Source organism: Hippichthys cyanospilos, chromosome 4 (assembly GCF_059441005.1).
Source record: "Hippichthys cyanospilos isolate Australia breed blue-spotted pipefish chromosome 4, RoL_Hcya_1.0, whole genome shotgun sequence".
Taxonomy (NCBI): Eukaryota; Metazoa; Chordata; class Actinopteri; order Syngnathiformes; family Syngnathidae; genus Hippichthys; species Hippichthys cyanospilos.
In genome coordinates this window covers 26,535,411-26,561,873 of record NC_142372.1, presented here as the reverse complement: position 1 = coordinate 26,561,873, position 26,463 = coordinate 26,535,411, and the positions used below count along the sequence as shown (strand labels likewise).

The 26,463-nt window shown below is 39.9% G+C and overlaps 2 protein-coding genes and 1 pseudogene across 4 annotated transcripts in view; 2 read left to right on the top strand and 1 right to left on the bottom strand.

Annotated features, from left to right (window-relative positions):
- Positions 1-4,345: 4,345 nt before the first annotated feature.
- LOC148425205 (uncharacterized) overlaps positions 4,346-26,463 on the bottom strand; it is a 67,514-nt gene continuing 45,396 nt past the window's right edge. The window contains exons 2-3 of one of the 2 annotated variants that reach the window (XM_088413391.1): positions 12,216-12,365; positions 4,346-7,850 (exon numbers count right to left, since the gene is read on the bottom strand). In XM_088413391.1, the coding sequence (XP_088269517.1) occupies positions 6,475-7,707 (1,233 nt within the window). In that variant the 5' untranslated portion in view covers positions 7,708-7,850; positions 12,216-12,365 and the 3' untranslated portion in view covers positions 4,346-6,474. Of the gene's footprint in view, positions 7,851-11,537; positions 11,868-12,215; positions 12,366-26,463 lie in introns of those variants that run through there. The other variant, XM_088413388.1, reaches the window with a different exon arrangement.
- On the top strand, positions 16,306-18,063 carry LOC148425207 (general transcription factor II-I repeat domain-containing protein 2B pseudogene; annotated as a pseudogene).
- il17a/f1 (interleukin 17a/f1) overlaps positions 21,400-26,463 on the top strand; it is a 39,052-nt gene continuing 33,988 nt past the window's right edge. For both annotated transcript variants that reach the window (XR_015865403.1, XM_088413429.1), the window contains exon 1: positions 21,400-21,670. Coding sequence is in view for 1 of the 2 variants with exons in the window: in XM_088413429.1 (XP_088269555.1) it covers positions 21,608-21,670 (63 nt within the window). In the remaining variant the exon portion in view is untranslated. The remainder of the gene's footprint in view (positions 21,671-26,463) is intronic.

The following is a 26,463-nucleotide window of genomic DNA, read 5'->3' as shown; positions in this document are numbered from 1 at the left end:
CAAAATCTCCACACATATCTGTCTGTCACATCCCTCCCTTCATGCTACAATCTCTAGTTGTCTAATAAATCCTTTTGCCAAATTGTAAGGATTTTTTTATGCTTATTGATCAATATTTACCAATATATTGATCAATAGCTCTGCGGTTGGTTGAGTTAGAGATCCCAAAATCACCACACAGATCAGTGACATCCTTCCCTTTATGCTACAACCTCTGGTTTTCTAATAAATCCCTTTGGCTAATTTTGGGGGATTTTTTTTATGATTGATGGACTGATGTGTGTGGTTATATTGAGGTCTCTAACTCAATCAACCACAGAGTTATTGATCAATATATTTGTAATTATGGATCAATGAACATATAATAATCATTATTAGGCAAAGTGATTTTTTTTCGGGGGCGGGGGGGGGGGGGGGTGAAGGAAATCATGTACAGTATTAGGTTGTTATCGTTATGTGCTTATTTCTTGTCTAGAAGAGTGTGCATTGCTATCCATGTGTGCAGTCCTAGTTCATCTCGCCCCAGTTCTTAGATAAAGTTGTTGACGCAGGAAAGTGTGAGCTGGGACCTTGGCCCAGCTGTTGGTGGCGACCGACTGGCTCTTTTTTTTAATGTCTTGTAATGTGCGATGCTTTGCTGAATGAATAAAAACCAGGCAGGGGCGCTTGGGCAGTTGAATTAGTGCCGGGGAACGCACGAGTTTGTTCGCCCAAGCTTTTTCCCCTCTACCATGGTATAGAAAAGTCAATCTTGGCTGGTCTGAGTTACTCTTTTTGCTGCTTAGCAGCTAGGCTTGTCCTAGTCTTCTTTTAGAGATTTCTCTGAGGAGGGAGGGCACTTTTTGTAGCATGAATGGGGGATGATGATGCTTGTAGCGATTTTTGGGGGGTAACCAAGCCAATCAGCATTTAAACTATTGATCAACGTATAAGTAAATATTGTTCAATAACTATTAATTAAATCATTAAAATTAGGAAAACTATTTATTAGAAAAACAGAGGTTGTAGCATGATATGGAGCTTGTGATTTATTTTTGTTGCCATTTTGGAGTCTCTTACCCTGTTACGTGGTGAGGATTCTCACGAGTAAAGTGGACCCCAAATCAGACTGGACTAAAAGTTAGAATTGAAATTGTTTAATAACAAATAGAGCACGTAACACGCGAGGAGAAAAACAAAGGTGAGCCAGAAAGTACCAAATGAAAAGCACGGTAGAATTTGCACAGCTACAAAGTAACAACTGAGAACGTTCATAAAAGATATCAATGGAATGGGGCAACTAGAACCAGCTACTCACAGGGAGGGCGGATCAGCTGTAAAACGCCGTCGGGAGGCATAAACGCAACAATTAAAAATGTACGCGTGGCGTGACTTGGAGAAGAAAACCAAAGTATCAAAAACGTATAGTGCAGACTTAGCCGAAAAGGTACTCAGGTGGGACGAGGAACTAGGGAACAACGAGGAATGTGATGCAATAATCCGACGGCGTCTGATTGTGCCGGCTGCGTTTAAGTAGTCTCAGGATTACTGATAGCTTTTCTGCAATGCCCAAAAAAGCCTGCAGGGGGGACACCAAGAGCAGAGACCATAACATACCCAACTAGCATATGAGCTATTGATAAACTATTGATAAACAATCTTAATAAATTATTGATAAACAATCTTTAAAAATACATAAAAAACATGCAATGTCAATCATTAATCATCATAAACCAGAAGCTTTTGCATGATTGGGCTTTGACAGATGTGTAGTTATTTTGGAGTTTCTTTTCAGCGCTTTGCACTTTGTTGACGGTCCCTGCACATTCGCTCTGTTGCCGCCTGGCGAAGCTATCAACATTATCAGTCTCGCTCGAAGGGCGGCTTATTTTTAATATTTATCCATATTTTTGCTATTTATCCATATTTTTGCCATTGTAGCTGGTATTCCGTGTTATGATGGCGGCATAAAGGCATCTTTGGTGTTTAGACAACGTTTTGGCTGAAAGGTATTGATCGCGAAAGTCCGAATCTGCCAATATCTTGCCAACTTTACTTAAGTGCTACACTCCCGTCCAGCCGGGATAATGAGGAAGCCTGCACCTGTTCTGCAAGTCCAGACTGGAAAATCCCCTACCCTCTGAATAGGACCGGTACCAGAGCCCTGACTGTGTTCGAAGGAGAGTCCGACTATATCTAATCGGAACCAGTTGTCCAGGGACGCTGCCTCGGGCTTCTTCTCTTGCCACAGAATCCATGGGGGCGGGTCGGCCGGGGTAGCATATAGCTCAATTTATTGCAACATGTTTTTCAGTCCAAAATGATGCACAGTGCTCATTTTACCTCAGGAAAGTGTTGGGTCCCCAAGACTCGCAACAATCTAAGAAACTAAGGGTCCAGACAGAAAAGTATGGAGTCCCAAAAAATGTGCAATAAAAGGGACAAATTTAGAAGCAGGTAACTTCATCCCATGTTTCACTTTTTGGGGTCTCTGATTTCATTCAGAATGAATTTTCGATTCAAAATTCAATCAAAAATTATTTCTGCTTCGATCTAAAAGTATTGATATGCAAAGAATCATCATATAACTCCAGTCTGCTTTGCAAAATAGAATAATAAAGGGAGTGTCTTTTTTTGTAAGAAATATGAGGTTTTCCCCCAAAATAGCACGTGGACAACCACTACTCTTGCGTTAGTTATAAATTTTGTAACTTTTATATTATAAAATAAGATCAAACAAAAGTTGAAAAAATATAGCCCAAATAAAAAATGTTAATATTTGTCAGTGCATTTATGGCAAACGAGATATGAAAATAATCCTTTGTAAGTGAACTTCTAAATTGCATGTGCAAAGCATGAAACGTGTGATTTGAAATTAACTGGCATCGAGCTCATTAAAGATCAATTGTTCAACTACTATGTGTATTAATAAATAGCACAATGCAGAATCTGTCATTTCATCTCGATAGAGTCTCATTTTCAAATGACGAAAAACTCCCAGAGAGCAAACTTTATGTTTGCATGGAGGAAAGTTCGATTGGTTAGTATTCTTGACCCACACTTTAGCTCCATATACTGCATCCAACCTCACACAATATCAAAAACGCTGCATGAAAGGAGCATAGGTGCGGTAATTACAGTGGTAACTCAAGCCGACAATCCAGGAGGTGAATGTGAGAACGTGATGGGCTAAGGCAGCCAAAGAGTCTAAGTCACAGAGTAGAGTAGACCAGGTTCCTGCTGCTGGCTAAAATTGCCTTGTGTGAACCAAGTGTTTCACAATACCCCTACAAAAAAAACAACAAAAAACATAGTATCCAATGGAAGCACGTTACATTTGAAATTATGCGTCCCATGACAAAATGGAGCAAAATGGAGCACTTGGATGTCGTCCAGGGATGGCCAAGTCTGGTCCTGAAGAGCCAAAACTTGGCCTGTTTTCCAAGTTTTCCCTAGAGCAATGCAGATGGGATTCAGTTAGCAGCATTCTGTGACGAGTGCTGACCGGCTAATCATCTGACTCAGGAAATACTGAAAAAAAGGCTGGGTTTCGGCTCTCCGGGACCTGACTGGTAATTACTTTGGATGCATTTGGCACTCCACAAGATGAACGCTTTGAATATCATCTTGCTTGATATTCAAATCAAATCAAGTAATATGTATGTCTTGCATCTTCCAATTGATTTGCTCCTCATTTGAAAAGAACAGTGTAATGTTTGAAAAGCGTAACTTATCAACTGCAGTAGCCCTCAAGCGTCCGCCCATTTGACAAGCGCTGCTATGCCTACCTTTTGCTGCGATGTGGACGGGAACGCTGGCGCCCGCCTCGGCGTGGCGGGCCACCAGCGGTGCCGGGAGCGGCAGCAGCAGAGCTGCGACCGTCAAATGTGGTCCCGTTTCCCATGTTGGCGGTCTTGGTCCCCTTGATGGCAATCCCACATTGGTGGTCTTGGTTCCCATGTTAGCTGCCCTGCTTCCCGTGTTGCCCAAGGCACCTTTATAGGGTGTCTCAGTCCACCTGGGCCTTCTCTGCCCGCCGGCTGTTTGGGCGTATGCGTGTGCCTTGAGTCAACAGGAGCCAAAGCAGCCCATTTGCAATTCATGTTAATCATTTCCTTCGTCTTGCATTCATACAAAGTCATCTTGTGGGCTGGATTAAACCGGTTTTCGGGCCAGAATCAGTTTATGGGCCTTATTTTTGACTGACCAATCGAGTTTAAAAGAAGAATTATAACTCAACTTAATTTTAAACTGAAGTTTAATTATGTATTTTTAGATTTTTGTATTTTTTATTATACATATTGTATTTACATTTAAAAACATTTCGAATCAAATTGCAACTGAACACCTTCAAATATATTTTGTTGATTTCAAAAGTTTCAGGATTTATTTAATCAAATCTTTTACAAAAACTGGCAGTTTTGTGCCTTGTCCCCATAGAAATTGCTTCCAATTTGGAGCAATGGATTTTTATAAATGGAAAGATTGAAAAGTGCACCTTACGGTGCAACAAATACGGTACAAAAATAAGGTTCAACAATTTTTTATTCTGTCTTTCTTTTTTTGTCTTTTTGTTGTTGTTTTGAAGCTCCCATGATGCAAAAAAAAAATACCAATCCAATAGTGCCATATTTCACTGCTTGCTGAATCCATTGAAAATGAATATCTTCAGTGAATCAAGCCAGCAATGCTTTTCTTTTGCCACTTTGCATTTGCGTCCCGTCACCAACTGGCTTGGCGCGGGAACAATTATGTTGACGAGCTGCCAGCTCGCGTAAATCAACAGCCAAAAAAAAAATGTTGTATGTCTAAAAAATTAAAGTGAGCACATGCCCAGCCCAGAGGACCCCTCCACCCCTCAACTTCTTTTGTCTTCGTAAGTCCCACAAAAAGCAGTGTATACTGAGTAACTAGTATAAGTAATTACCTTGGTGATTAATTCATGAAGCAATTACTTGATACATTTATTACTCTGGGTACATTAGTACTTAAAGGTAGACACTTTACTACCTACTACCTAATTGATCACTAATACTGAAACAATGAATTACTTAAGTAATTCTAGAAGCTAAAATACTAGTATTTTTCGTACCTAAAGTAGAACCAAAGTAATCAAGTTTTTTTGTTGTTGTTGTTTTTAATGTTTAGTGTCAGGTTGAGGCAACCTAAAGCATTTATCAAACAGCAAACAGGAAGGAATGCTACGAGGTTGTTTTTCCCGCTAGGAAAGTGGACAGTAACCTGACCTTCTCAGATATGCTTCCAGTCTGGTTACAGATTCTTTCCGCTCCTCATTTATTCAATTTGCTTGGCCCTAGGTAAAAAAGCCATTGCTGCCCTAAACGTTTGGGGAAAGACATCTGGCAATAATGTAATCTATTTATATTTGTGTTGTGTTGGATTTATTTCCGCTTATAGCCAGATTCAGGCAACCTAGAACATTTATAAACAACAAACTGGAAGGAAGACAACTACATTCTTTTTCTCGTGAGGAGAGCGGACAGGAACGTGACCTTCTCAGATCTCCTTCCAGTCTGGTTACAGATCCTTTCCGCTCCTCATTTATTGATTTGGGTTGGCCCTAGTTACAAAAGCCATTGCTGCTCTAAAGAGCTCATGACATCTGGCAACAATGTAAACAATCAGTTTGTGATAGTAGGGGATGCAGTTTACGAATCCATGATGCTATCTTCTTTCTCAGGAACATCAAGAGCAACTTTTGCCCTTTGGTCAGGTCACAGCGCCACAACCCCGTTTTGCTTTTTCCCTTTGGTAAGGTCACAGCGCCTGTCTCTTATTTACAGCTCTGCTTGATAGTGCCAATTGCTCATCTTCACAAACAACAGTAACAAGAAACATTCATCCATACTCATCTGCCAACACAGAGATCCCTTGCTACTTTGCGCTTTGATTTTCGCTACCTCGGTCTTTCGCTGATTTTCCGGGGGGGGATGTGGAACTACTGTAGACAGTACAGTACAGTACACATATTTACTTATGTCTTAAATGATTAGACCTTTTACACTGTACAGTAAGTGAACTGTTATCACTTCCCTTTGAAGTTTCGCGCAGCTGCGGTCATATTAACAGCAGCCTGGACGTTGAATTAAAGTCAGATCTGTTCATGATCAAACATGATAACACTGAAGAGTTTACACTTGAAACACCATTTTATAATAAAAGAAATCTAGGTAAATATTTGTCTAATATTTGTCTTACATAATATGTAAAGCATGAAGACGTTTCACATTTCAATAAAAATAAAAGAAATATACATATATATTTTTTAATACAGTATTTTAAATTTGAAAACCGGGGCCACTACTTGGCAAGTTTTACTTTTCCCAGGGGGATTCCAGTCCCCATTAACCACGAAAAACGAGGAATCACAGTCTACTCCTATATACCTATATACTATTATTCTAAAATTTAGTTCCATGGGGAAAACATGCAAACCACGCAGGAAGGCCTGGGCAAGCTGGGATTGACACAGTTCTAAACAGCACACTTGTGACTCTTTGCTAGATACTCACTTCGGAATTTTTTAGCACAAACTGAACAGGCAAAAGGTTTCTCGCCAGTGTGCCTTCTCAAGTGTCCTATCATGCTCTTCTTATGAGAAAATGTTTTAGCACATTGCGAACAAGCAAAGGGTTTCTCACCAGTGTGGCTTTGTATGTGTACTTTTAGCTGACTTGCTTTGGAAAATCTTTGAGCACAAAGCGAACAGGCAAAAGGTTTCTCGCCAGTGTGAGTGTGTGTGTGTACTTGTAGTTTATCCTTTGTAGGGTAACCTTTACCACATTTGGAACAGACAAAAGCCTTCTCGCCGGTGTGGCTTCTCATGTGTCGTCCCAATCCTCCCCGTGTAGAAAAGCAGTGACCACAAAACAAACAGGCAAAAGGTTTCTCACCGGTGTGGGTTCTAGTGTGTACTATCAAGGTATTCTTAGTAGTAAACCTTTGACCACAAAACGAACAAACAAAAGGTTTCTCACCGGTGTGGGTTCTTGTGTGTGCTTTCCGGCCTGACCGATGAGAAAATCTTTGCGCGCAAAATGAACAAGCAAATGGTTTCTCACCAGTGTGGCTTCTTGTGTGCGCTTGCAAGGCTTTGCTAGTTGAAAATATTTTGGGACAATTTGAACAGATAAAAGGTTTCTCGCCAGTGTGGATTCTTGTGTGTACTGTCAGGCTTGTTCTGTGAGAAAATCTTTGACCGCAAACCAAACAGGCAAAGGGTTTCTCACCAGTGTGGACCACCATATGTCTTTTCAAGTTAGACTTGAAGCGAAATGTTTTTCCACACGAGGAGCATTTCCAATGTATGCTGTCAGTGTGATGTGTCATCTCACCTTCACACTCTTCATCATAATCATCAGAATGTGACGTTGTGTCGTTACCATCTGAGATTGGAGCTAATTGCCCATCTGCATGATCGCCATCAATATTTCTGGTCAGGTGTTGACTGGAGTTGCTGGTTGGAGGCTCCGCCCCTTCCTCACCTACACACTCTTCATCATCATCATCATCATCATCACCTGAATGTGATGTTATGTCATCACCATCTGATATTAGAGCCAAGTGGCTGTTTGCTTGCTCGCCATTAATATCTCTTGTCATGTTTTGATTGCTTGGAGGTTCCACCCATTTCTTCTCTTCTTGGTCTTCTGTCTTCACACAAACACCAGTGAGCGGCAAATCTGTGAAATCTCCCTGTTCTTTCATGCGCAGTGTCAGCTCCTCCTCTTTGATGTTTGGGCACTGCAGCTGATTCCCCTCTTTGCCAACAGGGGGCTCCCACTCCTCCTCTTTCACCTCAGGTAACTCTGGCTCCTGCCACTTGGAGCAGACATATTCTTCACTCACATCTGTGGGACATAAGACACACGTTGTTAAGTCAGTCTGAGGTGATTCTGCTTTTGTGTATTTCATATTCAGGCTTAACGTAGGCTAGAGAATAGAAAAGCACTATGATAAAGCAAAAAACAGCCCCCTGAGAAACCAGGCCTTGGAGGATTTTTGTAAATCCAATATCTGACTGTTTCAAAACAACTAGACCAGGGGTCGGCAACCCAAAATGTTGAAAGAGCCATATTGGACAAAAAAAAAAACAACAAAAAAAAAACAGAAAACAAATATGTCTGGAGCCACTAAAAAAACTAAATTAAAAGCCTTATATAAGCATTATAATGAAGGCAACACATGTACAGTATGTATCTATAGTAGCTATATTAGCCTACTATTAACTACAAACACATTATGAACCTTCATGATTAAATGTTTATTTTTACTGCAGTGCATTCTGTTGATAATGATGTACCACGAGACTACTCTGTTGTTCGATGCCACCTCAGGTTTAACTTCATTTCAATATTAAGGAATTATGTTTCATTGCTTTGATGAAATTAAATAAATGAAATAAAGAAATCAGATTTCTGATGTTTTTATTTTAAGGATTTGAAAAAAACAAAATGGAACATGTCCCTTATCTTGGCAACACAGTGCAATAAAACGCAGCCTGCTATTACAGTATAAAAATAAAACATCAGCCTTTTGAAAATGTAAAGTACATAAAATCAAATCAATACAGTTCAGGTTTGATGTCTGTGCAAATGCCCATGCAACCAACGCAGCTATCCTCGGACCTGAGCAACAAAACACAACAATAACCCTCAGTGTCATTCCAAATATATACTGACAAAAATCAGATTATCACTTTATAACAACAGGCACTTTGTTACTAAATATGTGCCTATGACAGGATTGTGTCCTTACCCATTTAATGTGACTTCTGTTTTCGGACGTCACTGGTCAGCTTCTCAACATCGGGCATGTAAGATGTAACTTTAATCTTGACACACTACTGCAAGCTAAGTAATGCAATTGCACATTTTCTCTCGCGTCCAACTGGGTACTCGGCTGCAAATGTAGCATGCCTTCTCTGAAAATGCCTTTCCACATTGCTCTTTTTATTATTTGACAACTTCTCGCTACAGAGCAAACATTCAGGCAATCCTTCCGCATTGGCAACCAACGCAAATCCTCAGTTATTTTTCTCTTTTCCCTTTGGCCCATGGCTCATGGCCGCCAGATTCAAACTGCCACTTGCCTAGCATCCCTCCCTGCTAACAGAAACACGTGTCGCAGGCTATTACGTAATTCTTCCTTGACAGAAATGTTGAAATGTAATACAGTGATCCCTCCTACTTCGCAGTCTCAGATATTGCGGTCTCAGTACTTCCCGTTTTTTTTCCCAGGAAAAATAAAAAATATTTCAAAATAAAAAATCATGTAAAAAATTTGCAAAAATGAACAAATATTGAAGAAAGCAAAAAAATACATTATACAGTACTGTATTAATCAAATAACGAAGTAACATTAGTTAATAACTATGTTAAGAGTTCTTCAAGCGTTAGAGTTCATGACGTTTTTTATCTCATTTTGAAATGCATGCTTTTAATTTGTCGGGTCGCGTTGCATTTACGTTTCCTGTTTTACGTTCTCTGTGCGTCATTCGGCTCGTTACGGTGACGTAGTGAATGACAACGTAAGCTCATATTTATAGTTTATTATCATTTATGTTGATAACGCACGCTACTGCCTATGTTTAGTAAGCGATGAGTGTTTATTCTGTTTATGTGTTCGTTTGTGTGGAGGTTGCACTTTATAGTTAGTAGTTGTTGTTAGTTGTTGCTAACCCGCTAATGTCGGCTAAAAATACAGTAAATTCATAGATTAAGTTTTATATGTTAGTTGACTGACTTGAAGATTGTTGTTGATTCATTATTCAACAGATACTACATGATACACCATACATGAGCCAAAATAAATGTGAAGTTCAACGTGATGATTTGCGTACTCTTTCACCGGAGTCTTGGTGCAGATAACCAGTCCTGAGAACAAATTATCAATAAACTATGTAATATTAGTTATTTAAAGAATATACAATAATGGTAATAATGTTAATAAGGATAATGTAATGTTAAATAATAGGAGTGAGGAAATAAAATAGGCAAAAAATACAAAAAAAAGGATTGTTTATGGTTACTGTGGCTATATTGGGGCGTACATAGAAATCTAGGAACTGATACCCAACTTCGCGGGTTTCAGACTTCGCGGGGGGTTGACAGCCCCCATTAACCGCGAAGTAGGAGGGATCACTGTATTTATTCTACACAATTTTACAGCATTGGAAAACGTTAAAAATGTTTCTGTCATGTTTTTCCTCCTACGGAAACCATATTAAAACAAAATATTTCTCTCCCCAATCTTTTTCCATGTTCAAACATTTTTAAAAAAGCTCCAGGGAGCCACTAGGACGGCGCTAAAGAGCCGCATGCTGCTTGAGAGCCGCGGGTTGCCAACCCCCGAACTAGACTAAACAACAACAACTAGTGTGTCCTTAAGAAAGATGAAATGCAAGAAAAAGCAGAAAAGATTCAGCAGCTTTAATCAACCCAGGAACTCATTATAAAGCAGAAATTTGCTTACAAAACAAATATTAAACGATTGCAGTGTCTACAGCCGTTCAGTCTCTTTGAAAGTAAAACCATGCTTATGATGATTCAGTCCCGAGGGGTCACTATCAGAAACTCGTAGTCCACGCTTTGGTATGTCAATCAAGTGAAATACAATGTGCTGAAGAATATGCTGTTCAAAAGAAATGCAATGTAGTGACTCATCACACATGGAGATTGCTTGCAAAGTAGCAAAGCAGGTTCTTGTGGCTCCTTTCTCCGCAAAACTTCCGGCTTTTCTTATCCTGCTTCACCTCAGGCCGAAAGAGCCCAAATTCAATAAACACCATTCATTAATAAATTAAAAGTGTCATTAATTAAATGAAAATTTAATCGATTACATGTTAATTTAAAAAGTTTCATTGATTGTTTCTTTTAATTAATTGAACATTTATTTACTTAATGGTGCTTTTGTTTAGCGAAACAATGAATACCCAGTCGAACAGCTTCATACCACAACAACATAAACAATCCTCTATCAAAAGTGGCACAGAGACAAATGGCTCTTTGTTCCTGTACTGAGACTATCTACTTAATGAACACGAATGAACACTCCCTTCTAATGATGGTGGACTTTGCTTCAGTGAAAAGACACAGCACGGCCGTGGCTCATTTTGTGGCAGGGCATCCTTGTAGCAGTTGCCTCACAGCTGGTGAGTGACGAATGAGGGACTGCCCTGTCTGCCCACTTGAGTAGCTAAACCAAGCTATTGCTGCTCAGGAAGGACATTGTTGAAGGGACGAGGCCTGGCAGACCTTAGCTTCGTTAGCTTGAGCCACGCTGCCGCTACAGCCACACACGTCATCAGTACAATTTCAATAACCTACCCCCCCCCCCCCCCCCCCCCACTATACCTCGGCATGAAAGCACACAAATGGGCCGAAGACTAAATCACTGGAAAGGGGGCAGCCGTTGGTTCAGTCCTTGCTTATAACGTTTTCGCAGAGTCTACATCCGTCCAGTCGTCTCGAAAACATGCTTATGTTGATTTTTAATCCTTGCTATGAAATATTGTTGTCAAGTAACAAGTGGCAAACCTGGCGTGTTGAGCACCCGTGGCGCCTTACGTAAAACTTGAGCAGCTTCTTGTCCCTTCTCTCGGCCTCCGCCAAGTTCCTCTTCCAATTTCACTTTGCTTCTCTCGCACATTTTCCCTCGACGTTCGCCACTCTTTGCACTCGAAAAATGTCGTTTAAGGCATGCAAGTTCGAAAACAAAAAAAGGAAAAAGACGCACTAGAGGCAGCTGGAAAAAAAAGAAGCACTAGTAGTGACAGCTGCCTAAGCCGCGGGTGTTTTTGCGGCTTTTACACGCTATTGTGCTAGGCAAAACCGAAATGTGTGTGCTTAGTGACGCACGTGTTACGTCACATCCGACCGCTCTTTCGACGCATATCCGGTTTCCATGGCCTGCTTCTTATTCGGCCGCTGCCTTTTGGTTGGCTTTGTTGAATAGAGAAAATAAGTGATTCTACTGTTTCTGTCTAAATACCATATTAATTCGGAAAATGTTATTTAACGTGCGTGGATTCGTAAAAAAAAAAGAAAGGAAAGGAAAGAAGTCCCACTAGCGGCAGCAATGGCGGCCGGCATTAAAATGTACATTCTCAATGGACATGCTCTGACTATTTTTACACAGCAAAAAACCTGAACGCAGACACTATAAGGGGGTAAGGGGGGATTAGACAGTGGGCTTAGTGAGATGTGTAAACTTACTCCGATGGACTCCCAGGGGCCCCGCCCGGCCTGCTTCTCTGATTTGCAAGAAGTCTTTTATTGCTCCTGACTGAGTGCCATGGTTGTGTAACTGTCACCAAAAGTGGAGCTATGATCCAATCGCGAGCCCCCCAATGGGCCACCTTCGACCTTTGATGAACATAGAAATGAAGCTGTATGAAGTATTTTTCACAGCATGGAAAAATAAAAAACACCTGCATTTTCGGGCTTGAATTGCATGAATGACACACACTGGAGGGGCTCCACCTGCTCCTGCTGGAGATGCGTGCAGATGGCGAGGCCCCTTTTACACTAAGTACATTGTTGTCATTTATATACTTACCTTAAACAGTGGATATAAGAGTACAACACTATATATATTGTTTTATGTATTTTTCATCTTACGACGTGGACCGCGGCATTTTTTTGTCCCCCTCTTACGCACAAACCTTTCGTCTTACAAAACATCCGACATATGCCGGTCAGTGTGTCCGCACTATTTTTTTCGCTTTGCTACATCAACAAAAACAACTTTTCTCGCATGTCACGGAAATGCCGATATGCTATTGGTCGATTAAGGTCACAGTCACGGTCTCAGTCACGGAGATGCCGATATGCTATTTGCCGGCGTCACGTCAATCACAGAAATGCCGATATGCTATTGGCCGAACGCCCTCATCTAGCTTGATGGCACGAGCTGGTCAGTGTGTTGTGAAAACTTTGCAAACTTCATCTGTTAGACATGGCTTCTAAAATTGAAAGTGGCGGTAAAGGAAGAAGTAAGAGGATGATGACAATAGAAACAAAGCAGGAGATAATAAAAAAATATGAAGGAGGCGCACGCATAGTTAACCTTGCTAGTGAGTATGGCCGTAACCGCTCGGCAATCTTCTAAGGGCAAGACGTAAGACTTTCCTTGCCAGGGGACAGACCTCGGTCAACAACAAAATGGAGAGGCTTCTTCTATTATGGATTAAAGAGAAGGAAATCGCCGGTGATATGTTCTCGTTTAAGAAAAGTTCTCGTTTAGTTCTCGTCTCTGCTCCCCTCCGCCTCCACCCACCACCAGCTCAAGTCACGTCGCCCCAAAGGTAAATGTCATTTGTCCTTTGTATATTTGTTATTTAATTTAACTGTACAGTAGATGATGTTACTAATTTTTAATATGTGTATAAAGTCGTGATGTTTTAACCTAAGGTTTTTCCATGTGTTGCACGCATTCACTAATTAACATAGGTTTGGATTGCCCGTCGCACAGCGAATTCGAGTTACGTGCCTAGCCGCTGAATGCATTAACTTCGTAACACAGGGGCTCACTGTGTATATATAAATATATATATATATATATATATATATATATATATATATATATATATATATATATATATATATATATATATATATATATATATATATATATATATATAATTATTTTTTTTTAATTTATTTTATTTTTTTAATTCATTATTGAAACAAAACAACTTAATGCAATGCAAAAAACATAACTTAAGGGAATTAAAAACAAAAATCAAAACGATAAAAACGAAATCAACATTATGGCGGGCAAAAGAAACCTATAGTAATTAGCTTAAGCGTGCAAAACCCCAGGTAAAAATATCAAAATTTGATATACACATTAAAAATGAGTAACAAAGGAGTATGGTAAGTCCTACTTATATATAACATGTATATAGTTAAATAACATCATAAATAAAAAATATATAAAGGAACAATGAAATTTTATTTACCTTTGGAGTGACGTGACTAGAGCGAGTCACAGCCACATTCCCTAGCGAGCTTAGCCTAGCCTGGCCTTTTTTCGTATTGCTAGTGACCAACCTCCTGCAGTGAAGCAGCTGATTGGTCACTTGCTCACTCAACTACGAGTGATGAGAAAATGAGTCCTTCAATAGCACAAGCTATATATTGGATAAACTCTATTAATGCTCTGTTGCCAGTTAGCACTGTGTCACTTCAATGGGACAATTTACTTAAATGTAAATGCTTCCCAATCATTCCTGGCTTTAACACTCTTGGTTGGACTGGACTATATGTATTAGCAATGGCTGTTATATATATTTGTTTTGAACAATCAGACTACAGTGGACCCAGAACATATGAAATTAATCTCTTCTGAATTGGGATTGTAAGGCGAAATCGACATTATGGCGGGCAATAGAAACCTATAGTAATTAGCTTAAGCGTGCGAAACCCTTGGTAAAAATATCAAAATTTGATATACACATTAAAAATGAGTAACAAAGGAGTATGGTAAGTACTACTTATATATAACATGTATATAGTTAAATAACATCATAAATAAAAAATATTTAAAGGAACAATGAAATTTTATTTACCTTTGGAGTGACGTGACTAGAGCTAGTCACAGCCATATTCCCTAGCGAGCTTAGCCTAGCCTGGCCTTTTTTCGTATTTCATGATTATCTCCAGGTTTGTTTCCATAGTAATCATCTCCTTTAACATCACGAGTAATGTTGAGACCCACAGCTAATGAATTAAAATTTGAATTAAGCACTAAAATGCACAACTAATACAATATTGTAAGCACTCCCACGAGATCAAGCATATCTGCATCTTAGTGACACTGTGACGCCGACCAATACCAGACCAGCATCCTAGTGACGCGTGACTTTGACCCATGGTAAACCAGCATCTTAAGGACACCGTGACGCTGACCAATAGCCGATCAGCATCTTAGGGTTAACTTTGACGCCGACCAATATCAGACCAGCATCTTAGTGACGTGTGCAGTGACGCATATAGTGATGTATGAGTGCAAAGTGACTCGCACAGTCATACGTGTGCACACTGAGTGACAAGTTTGAATTTTGTAATTGTTGTTAACGCCGTAAAGCAGGAAAAATGTTGTAACAAGGGGACAAAAAAACTTTGTATTCCACTTCGTAATGTAAAATATAACATAAGATAGGGATCTCATAACCCAGGGGCCCACTGTATTTCTTGCTTTTCTAATCTGACGCTCACGTGGCCTACTTTTGAACTTTGAATATTAAAAACACCAAAGCAAAATCACAACAGACTGCGTTTAGCAAAAAAAATATGTGTCTAGTGTCCCATAGGCGTCAGCGAAGACAATTTGTGGCAGGAGCCAGAGTTGCCTGCTGTAAAAGAGGAGGAGGAGCTGCAGTGTCCTAACATCAAAGAAGAAGAGCAGCTGTCACCACGCATAAATTAGGGGGGGAAACTTTACAGAAGTGCCACTCACTCGTCGTGTCCATGTGAAGACGGAAGACCGAGAAGAGAAGAAAGAAGCGGAGCCTCCAAGCAGTCAACACATGACAAGAGATGGTGACAACACGTCGCATTCTGATGATAATGATGAAGAGTGGGTGTGAAGGGAATCATGTATTAGGTTGTTATCATTATGTGCTTATTTCTTGTCTAGAATAGTGTGCATTGCTATCCATCTATGCCAGACATCGGCAAACTACCGCCCGCGGGCCACATCCGGCCCGTTTGGCGTTTGAATCCGGCCCGCAGAACTTTTCCAAATTATAGTAAAAACCCCCCGGATGCGCAAAAATCTCCCCCACTTTTCTTTTTCAATCTTTTCCCTGTAATACCCTCGTTTCACCAATAGATGTCCCACTTGTTAAGTGGAGCCTACCGACTTTGACCAATGTCGGAGTGTCCCTTTCCTGTTTCTATTTCCGCTCTTCAGGAAAAATGAGCGGATCAAAGAAGAGAAAAGTGGACTCTGAAAAAGTCAGTTTATCACGCAGGACTGTGACTCGCCGTGTAGAAGTGCTCGACGAAGATATAGTCAGCGAGTGATACAAAAAGGCGGAGTCCTTTGTGTTCTATTCATTGGCACTGGATGAGAGTAATGACATTAAAGACACTGCTCAGCTCCTAATTTTTATCCGAGGGATTAATGACAGTTTTGAGATAACAGAGGAGCTCTTGAGCATGGAATCACTGAAGGGGAAAACGCGAGGAGAGGACTTATATGAACAGACGTCTGCTGTCATCGAAAGAATGAAGCTGCCTTGGTTTAAACTTGCCAGCGTCACCACGGATGGATCGCCAAATTTAACTGGAAAAAAATGTTGGGCTATTAAAAAGAATTCAGGATAAAGTGAAAGATGAAAACCTTGACCAGGATCTTATTTTTCTTCACTGCATCATTCATCAGGAATCTCTGTGTAAATCTGTATTACAGCTTAATCATGTCACAGATCCAGTTGTAAAACTCATTAACTTCATACGAGCACGGGGACTTAATCACCGTCAGTTCATTACGTTATTGGAGGAAACTAATGCAGATCACCATGACTTACTTTACCACTCCCGTGTCCGCTGGTTAAGTTTGGGGAAAGTGTGTCAACGAGTGTGGGAGCTCAAAGAGGAGATCCGCTCGTTTTTGGAGCTAATGGGGAAATCTGGTGAATTCCCAGAGCTAAGCGACACGGACTGGCTTTGTGACTTTGCGTTTGCTGTGGACATGTTGTCTCACATGAATGAGCTGAACGTCAAGCTGCAGGGGGAAAGATCAGTTTGCGCACAATATGTACACAAATGTGAGAGCCTTCAAATCCAAGCTGATTTTATTCTCCAGGTAAATATCAAACAAATCTTTCACTCATTTTTCCACACTGGCCATGCAGAAAGAGGCCAGCCGACATGTGAAGAAATACTGCAAATCACTGGACGACCTGCACAGAGAATTATGCCGTCGGTTCTCTGATTTTGAAAAAATTGACAAGTCACTTCAGCTGGTGTCCTGTCTCCTGTCACAAGACCCCGAAGCAGCACCGCATGATCTGCAACTGCAGCTGATTGATCTTCAATCTGACGCCACCTCACAGGAGAAGTTCAACTCTCGTAAACCGAATGACTTTTACGCTTCACTTAACAAAGGCACGTTTCCAAACCTCCGGAGGACAGCACAGAAGATGCTTGTGTTGTTTGGCTCGACTTACGTGTGTGAGCAGACTTTCAGCGTCATTAATATCAACAAAGCCTCTCACAGATTCCGGTTAACGGACCATCACCTCCGATCCATACTGAAAATTGCCACAACAAAACTAACTCCAGACTTTGATGCACTGGCAAAAAAGGGAGACCAACAGCACTGTTCACACTGAAATGTCAGTTTTTCTACTGTGATGTGAAAAAAGTGTGTCTTGAGCAATGTGCGCATTTATGCACAGCAGTGGTACAGTAGATTTAACACGCCACACCACGCTCTCAATTTAAAGGCCCCCCATCTAGTTTGTGGTGTAGACAGGATATTTAATACAGTTTATCTTTCAGGACAATCCATTAATTTTTTTGCAGGGTTTGACGATCAGAAATTATTGAGCTTGAGTATTTCATTCAGGAATAATATGTTTTGAATGTTGAAAGTGATTCCATTGATATTTTCCAGTAAATGTTGATTTCTTTATCTTTGCACCTTCAGTTGTGTAATATTGTAATAATGTAACCAAAAACAGACACAATCTCCAGGTTTGATAAATTACATTGCATGTCCAAATGCTCCTGACCCGGCCCCTTTGTCAAATTTTAGAACCTAATCTGGCCCGCGGGTCAAAAAGTTTGCCCACCCCTGATCAATGCAGTCAGAGTTCATCTCGCCCCAGTCCTTAGATAAAGCTGTTGACACAGGAAAGTGTGAGCTGTGACCTTGGCCCAGCTGTTGGTGGGGCCCGACTGGCTCTTTTTGTTATGTCTTGTAATGTGCAATGCTTTGCTGAATGAATAAAAAGCAGGCAGGGACACTTGAGCGACGAATTAGTGCGATTGGCAACGCATGAGTTCGTTCGCCAAGCTTTTCCCCTGTGCCATGGCAGAGAAAAGTCAATCTTGGCTGGTCTGAGTTTCTCTTTTTGCTGTCTTCTAGCATTCTTTTAAAGATTTCTCTGACAGTGGGAAGGTCAGATGCCATGTCACATTGACAGCAAACATTGGGAATGTTCTCAGTGTGGAAAAACAGTCAAGTCCAGTTTGAAAAGTCATATGGTGGTCCATACCGAACCCTATGCCTGTTTAGCTTGTGATCGAAGATTTTCTCAAAAGACGAGCATGATAGTACACACAAGAACCCACACTGGTGAGAAACCCTTTGCCTGTTCTTTTTGTGGTCAAAGATTCTCTCATAGGGCGAGCATGATAGGACACACAACAACCCACACCGGTAAGAAGCATTTTGCCTGTTCGGTTTGTGGTGAACAATTTTCTAGAAAGGATCAACTAAAAAAACACACAAGAACACACACTGGTGAGAAGCCTTTGGACTGTTCGGTGTGTGGTCAACAATTTTCCAGAAAGGATCAAGTAAATGTACACACAAGAACCCACACTGGCAAGAAACCCTTTTCCTGTTTGGTTTGTGGTAGAAACTTTTCTTAATAGGATGAACATGATAGACTACGCAAGAACCCACACTGGTGAGAAACCTTTTGAGTGTTCAGTTTGTGGAGAACACTTTTTGATAAAGGATAAACTCAAACTACACAAAAGAACCCACACTGGTGAGAAGCCCTTTTTTGTGTGTCTTGCCTTTAACTGAGCTTTTTGTCTGTGTTGGTAATCAAAATGTGACACCAAGCTGCCAAGTGGCTACAGAATTATTTTTGTCATAATATGTAATGCCAGTGACGTATTTTCATGTTTTTTAAGAGTACAGACATTCAATCCCAGATACTTAAGTATTAAATCACTATTTAAGTACATTAAAGATATTGATTTTCTGATGCTTAAGTATTAAATCGATAGTTAAATATCTGGGAATGAATGTCTGGACTTTTAAAAAAACGTGAAAAGGCGTCCCTGGCATTGCTAGAGTTAAAAATGTCTATTTTAATGCATACATTTAGAATGAAAAGGTATCGACACTCGCAAGGGCGACTGATACCAGTATGTGTGTTCTGAAACAGTTTAAAACAGACTTGTGCCTTGGATTTTGGCGCCACCTCTGGCCGCTGTTGGCAGTGCATTTCCGAAGGGGAGGGGGAGGTGTTCCAGTTGTGAGCAGTTATGTCGATGCCACACGTTGTCTCTCCTTACGAGAGCTGGCCCACGAGTGTCTGTAAGTCGTTTTCTTTAGTGGAATATTACTTATCTTAATAATATATAGAGATAGTAAGCTGGCTAATGTTAGTTTACAGTATATCAGCATCTTATACAGTGCTGCCTTTGTATGTGTTGGCTCGTTAGCATTTTCGTGTTAGCATTTTCGTGTTAGCATTTTCGTGGTAGCTCATTAGCATTTTCATATTTTCATTTTCATGTTGATTTAATTTGCAAAGTTGTCTCCATTTGGTAAGATGTGATTTTCGCATATATATACTTGTGTTTGGTGTATATTTTTTGCAGTTTTACAAAATATAAATGAGTGAAAACCACACAACTATTAAAGAAGTTTCACTCATTTTGCTGTTCGCCGTCTATCTACCATGATGAAAGACTCCTTAACATCTTGGGAGGACAGAACAATGCGTTACAATAGAAAATAGCCCTTGTTTTCATGCAATTTGAAGGGAAAGTTCTATACTCACAAAGATCTTTGTTTTGGAGGGAAATTCATTGTGTCAAAAGTACTTATCGTAATGGGAATTTCTATTCTTCTAACTTCTTGTATTTGTTCTATTTTGTACAGTGGGCCCCCATGTTACGAGATTAATCCATTCCGCGGTTGGGCTCATAAGGCCATATGGCGGGCAATGAAAACCTATAGCTACCAATAGCTAATGTGTTTAGAACCCCAGGTAAAAAACATCAAAATTGGACATACATATTAATAATTGGTATCAAAATAGTATAGTAAGTGCTATGTATATATAATATACACCTACACAATGAGAAAACATCAGAAATAAAAAATATAGAAAGTTATGCCATATTCCCGAATAAGGTTAGCCTAGGCTAGGCTTGCTTGGTATTTCTTGATTATCTCATCTTCTTACTTCTCTCTGTAACATCGCTCGCAATCTTGGGACCCATGGTTAACCCATTCAATTTGAATTAAGCAGTAAATGCACTATGAATACGTTTGTTTAACCACTCACGATAGAACAAAGCTTTACCATTACGCCATTTTGAAACGAATGAGGCAGACCAATAGCAGACCAGGATCTCCGTGAGGAGACACCAACCAATAGAAGACCACCACTGTAGTGACGCGTTGCATGGAGGCATTGACCACAACAGAAAATAAGTGCAATTACCTAAAAACGCCTGCAGATGGAGACAAAACAACACAAATACAGCCAACCCACTAGGGTCATGACTGTTGTTTTTGTAGCAAAGTGGGGAAAATACTTTGAACAGGGGATGACAAAAATTCAGTATTCCACATCACAACATGAAAAAACACATAGGACAGGGACACTGTAACTCGGGGTCTACTGTATGTGTACTGATTGCGCAATAAATGCTGTTTTTTACCATTACAATAGATTGTAAATAAAGAGAAATGTATTTCGTTCTTGATTCAAATGCGTTTAAATGTACTGATGCGTATTTGTGGTTGAAAATGTGTATTTTGGAATATGCAGTTGAGGAGTGATTTTGAAATTGTGGTGAACTGATAGCCATTCAATGTATGGTCACATTTGCTGTTGAAGGAATGTAGTTTTTAGTAGGTTGATTGGCAATAAAAATTCAGAGTAGCAACTTTCTGTGGAGCCGGCCCGGGAGGTCAACACCTGGTGCGATCGTTTGTCTTTGTGATGCAGTCAGTAAAACAGGGACTTACTGGCGGCAATAACAAAAGAGGGGCACCACAAAAGATAAGAGTGCGGGTAAAGTCCTCCAGAATGCATTGTTTGATGATCGACCTCGAATACACAGAGGTGATTGGCGTCCACAGGTCTGGGACGGTGGGGACACACACAAACACCCATGCACACACACACACACACACACACACACACACACACACACACACACACACACACACACACACACACACACACACACACACACACACACCTACGGGCGCAAACAATAAAATACCGAAATATCGTACCATATGAGAGAGGAGTTAAAAGATTGGATGAATGTAACAATAAAAGTCAGGGCTATATAATGGTGCAAAAAAAGAACGTTCTAATGTGTATTTGAGTATGTTCAAAAGCATCTACACAATTGCTGAAACGTCTGGACTGGAATACTCCAACCGAAAGGGGGCAGCAGAGGACAGGAAACAACCCAACATGATGAATGGACCGGCGACAACCCCCATTCGGTGGACCGGCAAATATAAAAGAGGGCGGCGGATGAGGAACTGGCATCATTCTCCCCATGACACGGGAATGATCCAGAGATCTCTGTTTTGGACAATTGGCTTGTAAACTGCATTAGACAATTTGGTAATAATAAATCTTCGAAGTGTTGTTGACGCGATGAACGTGTGCATGTGTGTTTATCCCGGCTCATACCCGAACGCGCAGGAATCTTTCGCAAAGGTATGTAAACAATATACTATTATTCAATTGGGCCCGCAATCGAAACTACGAACAAATGTGAAAGTTCCAACACTGTCTTGTGACGCCTTGTCAATATAATAATCATTAATAAAAGAATGTTGGGGAAAAAAAAAGGGCTTGTTCAAATTGCAAACACCGAGTACATGTTTTTGGATCCTATCCAACAATGCACATCTTAATTTGCATAGCATACATCTTCATACTAATAATGATCAATTATTTTGCTTTGTTTTTTTCACTCCTTGTTAATGAATATAAATGCCAATGAAGCTCTTTTTTGTTTATTTTTTATGGTGAACATTTTACAGCTCATATCCTCAGCTCATTTTCAGTCATCCTTTATCTACCCCCTGCAGAGAAGGATGTGCAGTATTTGTTCTCTCTTATTTGACTTGAGGAGCTACGCTGACAAAACTAGATCAATGAGACTTTAGTGTATTACTCAGAGGTGAGCAACTTACATTTGCTGGTCCTATAGTCGTCAGAGCCCCTCCCCTTTTCCGTCATCATCGGTCCATCACTTTTCAAGTCCCATCGGTGCATTTTTGCCCAACCTTTCGCCACAACTAGAAAGCGAAAATTCACATTTTTTCTAGTCTGTCATTCGTCAAGTGCTGGTCTTCCGTACTGCGGTTCTACAGTGTGAAGGGAATCATATATTAGGTTGTTATCATTATGTGCTTATTTCTTGTCTAGAATATTGTGCATTGCTATCTATCTATGCAGTCCTAGTTCATCTCGCCCCAGTCCTTAGATAGAGCTGTCGACCCAGGAAAGTGTGAGCCAGGACCTTGTCCCAGCTGTTGGTGGCGCCCGGCTGGCTCTTTTTGTCATGTCTTGCAATGTACAATGCTTTACTGAATGAATAAAAAGCAGGTGGGGATGCTTGAGCGATGAAAATGCTGTTGGCAACGCATGAGAATGTACGTCAAGCTTTTCCCTTTGCCAGCGGAGAAAAGTCAATCTTGGCTGGTCTGAGTTACTCTTTTGCTGCTTAGCAGCTAGGCTTGTCCTAGTCTTCTTTTAGAGATTTCATGACATTATGTTACACTGCAATTGAAAATCATCACAGAAATACGCAGTAAGTGTAACATGAAAACAAAGCCAGCTAAGGGGTTTCAGCCTAGGCCATAATGCATCATATTCAATAACACACATCTTATCTCACAGAGAATGCAGAATGGATGAGAATGCAATTAGCAATCATTAGCAATCGTGTACACTGAATGGCATTATTATGCTTTGCATAATTTAAATGGTGGTTGTCAGTTCTCATTTATAACTGCCTGCCCTACAACTACAGAAGACGGTTTCATTCACATTTTATTATTTTGGTTTATGGTTTATTTTATTTTACTTCTGTCTGCACTCATAATAATTATTTTTTCAATTTTAGTACTTACACTCTAAGTTAACACCATGTCTGTGGTTCTACAGATACACTGCAATTGAAACACAACATAAGTAACACAATAACAAATCCATGTTTATTATCCCACATCTGAGGGAATGCAGGGGACAAGAGTGCAATTACCAATCATGTACACCGGATTGCATTATTCAAATGATGGATGTCAGTTCTTGGAACTGCCTGCCCTACAAATATACTGGTAGAAGACAGTTTCATTAACATTTGTCTAAATTTTATACACTTCAAGAGAACCCAAGTATAGCTGAGGTTGAATTTATTAAAAAAAAAAAATCACACGTCTTTTAAACACAACTCTAATTAGGGAATTAAAACAAACTTCTCTTTTGCATTTCCTTGCCAAGAGCCAATCAGAGAGAGAATGCAAATTGTTCTGCATTCCCAGAATGCTCTTATCAGCAAGCAATTTCTTCATGTAAAACCTATTTAACCCATTTTAAGGAAAGAAACAAGTATTTAAGTACCACAAGAATATCGTAATTATAGAAAGATTTGTTTATATTATCTACATCTTTACTCATTCTGCAAACACACCAAACCAATTTGAGGAGGTGCAAATGCAATTATAACTACTGGACATCAGTAAAACCATGTGCATGGAAAATCTTTGTTCTATGTTTTTTTTTTTAATATACTCAACTAACCTTTTGTTTGGGAGTTTTAAGGCAGTCATCTGTCTCTTTAAGTGTAACCACAAAGTAAACAGCATGGTCCCATGACAATATAAAATGTGACACTGCACACATTTCATCTACACAGTGTACTATTTCAGTACTTAATGGAAAATTATTGAAAAAATCATACAGCAACATTTTTGGACTTAAGTAAAGTTGACAAGACATTGGCAGATTCGGACTTTCGTGATCAATACCTCTCAGCCAAAATGTTGTCTGAACACCAGTGATGGCTCTATCCCTCATGAACAACGCTGACTACTTGATACAATGTAAAAAAACATTTAAAAAAAAGACATTGGTGCAGTGATCCCTCCTACTTCGCTCAGATATCGCGGTCTCAGTACTTCGCGGGTTTTTCCAGGAAAAAAAAAAAAATCAAAATAAACTAGAGCTGCAAGCAGCTATAACGGGCCCTTGTAGACATGAGCACGTTGAAGGATGAACAGTTCCGAGGTATGGACAAATTTGGGTATGAATGTATTCGTGCATATACAGGCAAACTGTAGAGGTCAATGTTCTAGAAAAGGTAACATTTTTATTGTCTGTGGTGATTCGGAGGTGATTCTAGCACTACGATGGAATATATGTTTGTTGATGTCTGAAGGAATTGACTTTCAATCAACGTGTGAAGTCGTGAAAAGATGAGATCATCTGGGACAAACTGCATCAGCATTTACTGTTACGATAAATGGATGAGCACTGCTGAATAGGCCACGGCCATGATCAAGAAATTGTAATATTTGATGGAAGAAATTAAGCGTTTCTGAATGCCTGTCTGAAAAAACTTCAGTGATATTACTTTGACAGGCTCAACAAGGTACCTAAAATGAAAAATGTAATTTTTTGCTGCCACCAGGTGGCGCCCGCACTACGAGCAAAAAAAGTGTGTTTGGCATTGTACTCCCAAAATGAAATTTAAAGAAGATCATCTTGGTCCAATTACATTAAGTTTTACTGGTCTGGCTAGACATCGGACTTTGAGGCGATGTAAAGGCCAGGCCCAAATTTGAAGTAATGAAACTTGAGATTCATAATGTTCGCTTTGTCTCAATATTCTCCTGACTAATTTTCTGTGAATTTGCTGAAAGCAGCAAAGCAGAGAACATGAAAGTGTAAAAACTATCTCTTTTGTCAGGCACCAGGTGTCGCTATTGGTACCATTAAATTGCTCAAACAGGATTAGCACAGTGCAAAAACTGAAATATTAAGCTTTTTAACACTGGTGGCATAGGAAATATGATTCAAGTATTTTGAAGCCCCGCCACCATCATATAGGTTAGCCGACCTTGATGAAATTTTGCCCAATGGTGCCACTCTGTCAGGTAATGGAGCACCTCAAATATGAAGTTGATCGGGTCAAGGGTTTTGGTACCGAAAAATGTACAAAATCGGGCCAAATGCTACATTCAACAATTGATAACTCTGGTTCTGTACATCCTAACATATGGCGCTCTATGATGTTTTTGTAGGTCTTGAGGTCTTACATATACATATAAAATTTCGTAGCTCTAGGTCAAACGGGTCAGAACTGACTCTCGTTTTATGATCACCTGGGCTCAATTACAGTAAGTTTTGATGACTTGAGCAAACTCCGAATTTGGGGTTGCATACAGACCACCCACTTTATCACAAAGTCATAAAATTTGGATACCTTCAATCTCTAAGTCTCGATGCTATTCGGACAAATCTTCAGTACATTTACTCTGACGGGCTTAGCACAACACACGAAAGTTTAAAAATTGACATTTTTGTCTATGACTAGGTGGCGCTATCATTAAGTTGATAATCAACCATGCATGTATTTTAAAGCTATGATGAGTAAAATACCTGTAAAGTTTCAGATTTTGTAAAACTTGCACATTGGAGTTAGGGTTTTTGTTGCTCATGGCGAATGAAATTTGAGTTTAAAACACGTATTTTGAAGCCCCACCCCCATCATTTATGTTGGCCGATCTTCACAAAATTTTTCCCAAATGTTCCCCTATGTTAGATAATGGGGCACGCCAAATGTAAAGATGATCGGGTCAAGGGTTTCGGTACCGAAAAATGTAGAAAATCGGGCCAAATTCTACATTCAACTATTGATAACTCTGGTTCTGTACATCCTAACATATGCTGCTCTATAATGTTTTTGTAGGTCTTGAGGTCCTACATATAAATAAAAAATTTGTAGCTCTAGGTCAAATGGGTCGGAAGGGGCTGCAGTTTGAAGGATCATCTGGGTTCAATTACAGCAAGTTTTGCTGATTTGGGAAAACTCTGACTTTGAGATGGTGTACAGACCACCCCCTTTATCACAAAGTTGTAAAATTTGGAAACCCGTATTTCTTAAGTCTTGATGCTATTCGGGCAAAATTTCAGTTTATTTACTTTTACAGGCTTAGCACAACACATGAAAGTTCAAAAATTAACATTTTTGTCTGTGACTAGGTGGTGCTATCATTAAGTTGATATTCAACCATGCAGATATTTTAAAGCTTTGACTAGTAATATTCCTGTAAAGTTTCAGATTTTTTCAAGCTTGCAAATTGGAGTTATTAGGGTTTTTGTTTCTCATGGCGAACGAAATTTGAGTTTGAAACACGGATTTTGAAGCCCCACCCCCATCATATATGATAGCCGATCTTCATGAAATTTTGCCTAAGTGTTCCCCTATGTCAGATAAT